The sequence below is a fragment of the Rana temporaria genome, chromosome 5 (assembly GCF_905171775.1).
Source record: "Rana temporaria chromosome 5, aRanTem1.1, whole genome shotgun sequence".
NCBI lineage: Eukaryota > Metazoa > Chordata > Amphibia > Anura > Ranidae > Rana > Rana temporaria.
Window position 1 is genome coordinate 106,255,627 of NC_053493.1, and position 6,126 is coordinate 106,261,752.

A 6,126-nucleotide genomic window follows, 5' to 3' on the forward strand; every position below is an offset into this window, starting at 1 on the left:
CTCAGGGACGGTTTTTGAGCGATCTAGAAACTGCTTAATTTTAAATGTAATAACTTTGATGTATTTTTCTTTTTGACCATAAGATGGCGATAGTAATTTTTTCTCCACGTTGATTAGCTGTGTGCAAACAATAAAGTTGCGCACAATTCAACATGAAGTCGGACGCTCGGACGTCGGATGCTCCGTGTGATGGTCCTTTGTGTGAACAAAAAACGCCGCTCACAATTGGACATGACGTCAGGCGCTCCGTAAGACGTATTTGCGTCGTGTCGCAGGAACGTTCCTATGACAACGACCAGCTATTTAAAGGTTAGACGGCGACGTACCAGGCCCTGCCCCGCTGAGGAAGTTGAACAACGCAACGCGTCTGGGGGTTCAGGAGCCTGTTTACTACGTCGCTCATCTGCCGTCCTTGACACTTAGATGATTGTACTTCTGAAATGCCTTTTTTGGTCTGGCCAAATGTGAGTAGCCTGACTTTTTAAGTCTGTTAATAAACTTACTTAGTTTAACAGAGGGCACTTTTTTCAGTGTGGAGAATCTGGGGCCCTGTTAGAGATTTCTCTTTGCTTCCCATCCTGATGACAATGAAAGGAAGGCATTGTTTTTTTAATGTTAGGCTGGAACCCCTGGCAGCTTTTGTTTCTGTGTTGTTGTTGCTGGTTTTACCTTGCTATCTGTTAAAATGTGTTCTCAGAGGGATAGAAAGTGAGGGAAAATGGCTCTACAAGATCAGCATGTAGCACTGAAAATCTGACACGTGTTCCAACCCTCCCCCTACTTCTTAGCTGGACATGCATTTTAATTGGCTGCAGCTTAGACTTTAATGTTATGTAACTACTGTTTTGTTATGATGTTCATCTTAACCATCAGTCAGATCCAAGGGGTATCCTACCAGTAATGAGCTTAGTTCCATCAGCCAAATTAGCTTTATTGTTTACAAACAAAGATTAGTGACTTTTTGTCTTAGTACATAACGACCCCTATGTTTTTATCCTAATATAGTAATCCTTATGGCTTTCCCTTTAATTCAAGAGTCACCAAAGTGCTTGGCCGTTCATGGAACCTGTGAAAAGAACAGACGCTCCCGGGTACTATGAAGTTATACGATTCCCCATGGGTAATAATGTTAATGTTTTTAATGAATTGATTTTATTATAAATTTGTTGATTCATCTGTATGGATATCTCCTCTCATTATGTGCATAATAGTGTAAAGTAGAACAGGTAGTAGTGTTAATTGCATGGCACCCACTAAAGTGAACCTGTCGTTTTGATCTTTCAGGGCAATATATATATATATATATATATATATATATATATATATATAATTTAAATGTTTTTAAATAGCTTAGCCTCCCTGGCGGTAATATTCTTTCAGCACCCATTTTAGGTGCTGAAAGCGGTGCCATTATTTTGCATGAAAATTTGGCGTTTTACATTGTAGGCCTGTAATTCTTAGAAATAACTCACTTAAATCTGTCCAAACAAGTCTAGTAGACATCTCGGGTATGATAAAGTTTGAAAAACAAAATCATAAATTATAATATAATAAATAACTATAAATAATTATAACAAATAATAATATAATTATAATAAAAATGATTCAATAATGTAATCAAATCAAAAACACAGAAATTTGCTCAGTTACAGAATTGTCGCTGTCATTACTTTTATTTTTTGATGACGAATTTTCCCACAAATCGCTATCGCACAATTCTGCAAGTGATTCTAATTATTATCGCTGTTTTCTAGCTGCTCTAAAATCACTTTTGACATAAAGGAACAGTTTTGGTTGCTATGGACAATCTACAGTTTGCAGGCAGAAAGAACAGTTTTTATTATATAAAAGAACATGTAGGGCACTGGGCAGACCACTAGGGACAAAGGGGGTGTGTATTTTTTTACATACAGTACTGTAATCTATAAGAGTGTGTGTTTATTTACTTTTTTGAATTTGGCGCCGATCTCCGCCCCCGTACGTCGTAACGTCGCAGGGAACGGAGCTCGGCGGCACACAGGGACTGTGTGAATCGAGCGAGGACACCGCTCAATCACACAGCGGAGAGGCATCGTAGGATCCAGGGACAAGGTAAGTAATTCCCTGCCTGCGGATACTGCGAGGCGATCCCGAGTCTGGCTCGGGGTTACCGCTTTTGGTTCTGAAATTCCACCCCGAGCCAGACTCGGGAATACCGCCAGTGGAGTTAAATCCTCTACACTAATACTTAATACTCCTCTCTGTGATCCCCTTTTGTCTCATTCTCCAGCAGGGGTCCTGAGTGAAAAACCCTGTGTAAGCTCTGCACTCTGCATTAGGGTTTGCACAACGCTAGGAAACTCCACTTGGCTCAAGCTTGGTGATTCATCACTGAGACACTGGTCACTGTATTGAGTGAGGAAGGGAAGATGATCCCATGCTCCCCATAACTGGAAGTAGTGTATTTCACAGGGCTTTTGTCTGGTTAGTGGAACAGCAGGAGAAATATGAAGAAATTAAATATTTAAAACAGAGGGTGCCCTAAATGTAAGAGTAACAGGTTTTACATGAATAATCAAAGGGACATGTTTACTTGAATCTGAGTTTTAGATCATTAATTGTATCCAGGTTCAAAAAAATCATTTTTGTGATTTCCTGCTGTGCAACCTGCCTGTTCCATGTGTGTGGGTGTCCCAGCCTAGGGCTGTACTAGAACATACTGGTCTGCATTTTCACTGGTTCCTATCCAGATCCATTCGGAATACAAAATACTAATAACTAAAGACGTTTAGCAAGGACTTCCTTAAATACTTGTATGAAAAGTTGGTTGGGTCACAGATGACAACATTTCACAGAAAGCATTAAAGAGAGTCTAAATTGTACGAATAGGACTACTCTAAAATATTAGTCAGGCATTACGCTTGGTTCAAACCTATGCATTTTTTAGTGCTTTTTCAGTTTTACAGAAACACAATACAGTCCGTTTAACATGGTTTCCTATGGGTTTAGTTCACATCTGTTCATTTTATGGAAAGGTCCAGGGACTTTTTTCTGGCTTTCGGTGCCATCAAAAACGTGTATTGAAAAACGCAAAATGCACCTGGAATATGCAACCTGCATAGGTGTGAACCAGGCCTAATGCCGCGTACAGACGGTCGTTTTTTGTGATAGAAAAAAACGATGTTTTATGTGCTGAAAAAAAAACGACGTTTTTCAAACTTCATTTACAAAAACGATGTAGCCTACACACCATCGTTTTTTCCAAAAGCTCTAGCAAAGCGCGGTTACGTTCAGCACGTACGACGGCCACTCTGTTCCATTCAAACTCGCGTCCTAACTTGCTTCTGAGCATGCGCGGGTTTAAAAAATGCTTCAATTTTTTTGTCGTTTTTCACAAGACATAAAACGACGTTTTCCCCACACATGGTCATTTTAATTGACGTTTTTAAAAACGTTGTTTTTTTTCATTACATAAAGTGATGGTGTGTACGCGGCATTAGATCATGAATCACTACTGAACTGTAAAAAGCAGGTCCTGTGGCACTGCTGGGCCACATATGCTTGAGCAGTGGTCTGCACTGGTGGGGGGGGGGGGTATCAATATCAATGAAGTTGAATGATTACCATTTAACATGCAGAGTTGTTGCAGGTCATTTAACATAACATACTGACTTCTGGTCACATGACCCAGACCTGAAGTGCCATTGAACTTTTCTATTACAGTAAGCTTCTGATTATTTTATGCTCTTATAATGCCACCCTAATGTACAGGCCATCTAATAAAGTGAATCTAACGTTACAGGTTCAGTCTTCTTGAGGCTGGATTAACACCTATGCATTTTTAGTGCTTTTTGCATTTTGTAGATTTGCACTACAGTCCGTTTAACACGGTTACTTATGGAACACGTTCTGTAGTGCAAATCTGCAAAATGCAAAAAGCACTAAAAGTGCATAGGTGTGAATCCAGCCTTTATGCCGCGTACACACGACCATTTTTCATGACGAGAAAACGCCATTTTTTAAATTGGTCATGAAAAACGGTCGTGTGAATGCTCCATAGCATTTTTCTCGACGAGAAAAATTCTCGATTTTTTTTTTATTAGAACCTGCTCGATTTTTTCTCGTCCTTTTTCACGTCATGAAAAATGGTCATGTGTACGCTTCAACGAGGGGGGGGGGGGGGGGGAGACGCGCATTCTCAGAAGCAAGTTATGAGACTGGGAAATTAGAAAAAGCATTTGAATGGAACTTCCCCTTTATAGTGCCGTTGTACATGTTGTTGTACGTCACCACGCTTTGCTTGAGCATTTTTTTTTCCACAAACGTGTGTATGCAAGGCAGGCTTGAGAGGAATCACTACAAATCATGTTAAGAAAAACGTTGTTATTTTTCATGACATGAATAACGGTCGTGTGTACGCGGCATTAGGGTTAGTTTACAGAACCCCTGGGGGAATCTGTAGGAGGTGATGCCTTTTGAAAATCATATCCTCGCCAAAAAAACAATTCACTAAGTTAACCTAAATAACTTCATTAAGCATGTCCTATTATTTATTCTTGTACAAAGGTACAAAGGCCCTATTGTTTATTCAATAGTGAAGGAAGTCTTCACTCTAAAGTTAAAGCCCGAATCCCCCCTTCCAGGTCAGTGTTTGATGTCAGCTCTGCTATGTTCCATTTAGTCTGGGGAAAGCCGTGGAAGTGAATTGGATAACTTTCAATGGTCAGATCATTGCTGTGCTTTGCAAAGCCCAATGAACATCTCAGTACACCCTTTAAAACTTGGTGGTTGGGTTTTTTTTGTCAGGTGCATAGTGTCTCCTTTTTGACATTTGTGTAATTAGCTCCTCTATGTACCAATGTATTTTTCTTACCAATCATATTTTAACTTCACTGATTATAACATATGGTGACATCACATTATGCGGCTTGTTAAACACTCAGTTTGTGTATATATGTTTTTTTTTAATGCAGACCTGAAAACCATGAGTGAACGGGTGAAGAACAAATATTACGTGACTAAAAAGTTATTCATGGCAGACTTGCAGAGGATCTTTACAAACTGCAGAGAGTACAACCCGCCAGAAAGTGAATACTTCAAGTGTGCAAACATCCTGGAGAAATTCTTCTATACTAAAATTAAGGAAGCTGGACTCATAGAGAAATGACGAGTGACAGCAGTCTGTTACGTGCCTACTATTAGGCTGGATTCACACCTATGCATTTTTTTGTGCTTTTTGCAGATTTGCACTACAGTCCATTTAACATGGTTTCCTATGGAACACATTCTGTAGTGCAAATCTGCAAAATGCAATGAGCATTAAAAATGCATAGATGTGAATCAGGCCTTACTGGCCCACCTACTTTTCTGTGTAATATACCAACCCCAATATTTGCACTTGTTTTAGTACATGCTAACTCTTATCATACTGGCTATTTTTTAGCAAGCTGATTTTTTAGCATTTACCTCTTTTGTTATGTCTTTTTTTTACAGATTTTATTAGAAATGGTGCTTTAAAAGTTTTAGAGCAGAGTATATATGTAATGTTGACCTGAACTGTTTTGTATATTTAGAAGTGTTTTGTATAAAAATGTAAAATTAGGATTTGATGTGGCTTCTTAACCACTATACATATAACACTCTTTAGCTTCGAGTGATAATAAGTTACAGATTTGCTTATGCTGGTCATAAGTTAAAGCATATTCTACTTACTCCCACTTTAATTACAATGCAAACACTAATATTTGGCTTTAGAACGTATGTGTTGGGGGGGTGTGACCGACACGCGGACAGGATGGGTGCGTAAGAGCAGATCACCTTGCATCGGACCGATCAACTCGCGCGTCAGTCTGCTTTCCACCGGCTATCTCGGCATCCCTGAGCTGTGCCAGCACACCCACTAGCCCTGTGGTGCCATGTCGCTTAAAAGAAAGTAGGTGTTCCTGCCATGTGGCATCTTGTTTCACTCTCCTGGCTGTCTTGTAAGGTTGCAGGGAGACTGTGACACTTCTCAGACTGATGTGACATCATTCTCCTTTAAATGATGTGACAGTGACACATACGCAGTGGCACACTCACATGGGAACCTCTACTGTCAGCTATAAAATCGCTCCCTTGCTGTTCCTGAATGCTGCCAGATTTCCCTCA

General features: G+C 39.8%; 1 protein-coding gene across 4 annotated transcripts in view; it reads left to right on the forward strand.

The window, feature by feature from the left end:
- KAT2B (lysine acetyltransferase 2B) overlaps window positions 1–5,252 on the forward strand; it is a 105,614-nt gene extending 100,362 nt beyond the window's left edge. Inside the window, exons 16-17 of one of the 4 annotated variants that reach the window (XM_040352980.1) lie at window positions 1,036–1,120; window positions 4,953–5,252. In XM_040352980.1, coding sequence (XP_040208914.1) covers window positions 1,036–1,120; window positions 4,953–5,146 — 279 coding nt within the window. In that variant the 3' untranslated portion in view covers window positions 5,147–5,252. Of the gene's footprint in view, window positions 1–1,005; window positions 1,121–4,952 lie in introns of those variants that run through there. The other 3 variants (XM_040352979.1, XM_040352981.1, XM_040352982.1) reach the window with 3 other exon arrangements.
- Window positions 5,253–6,126: the final 874 nt, after the last annotated feature.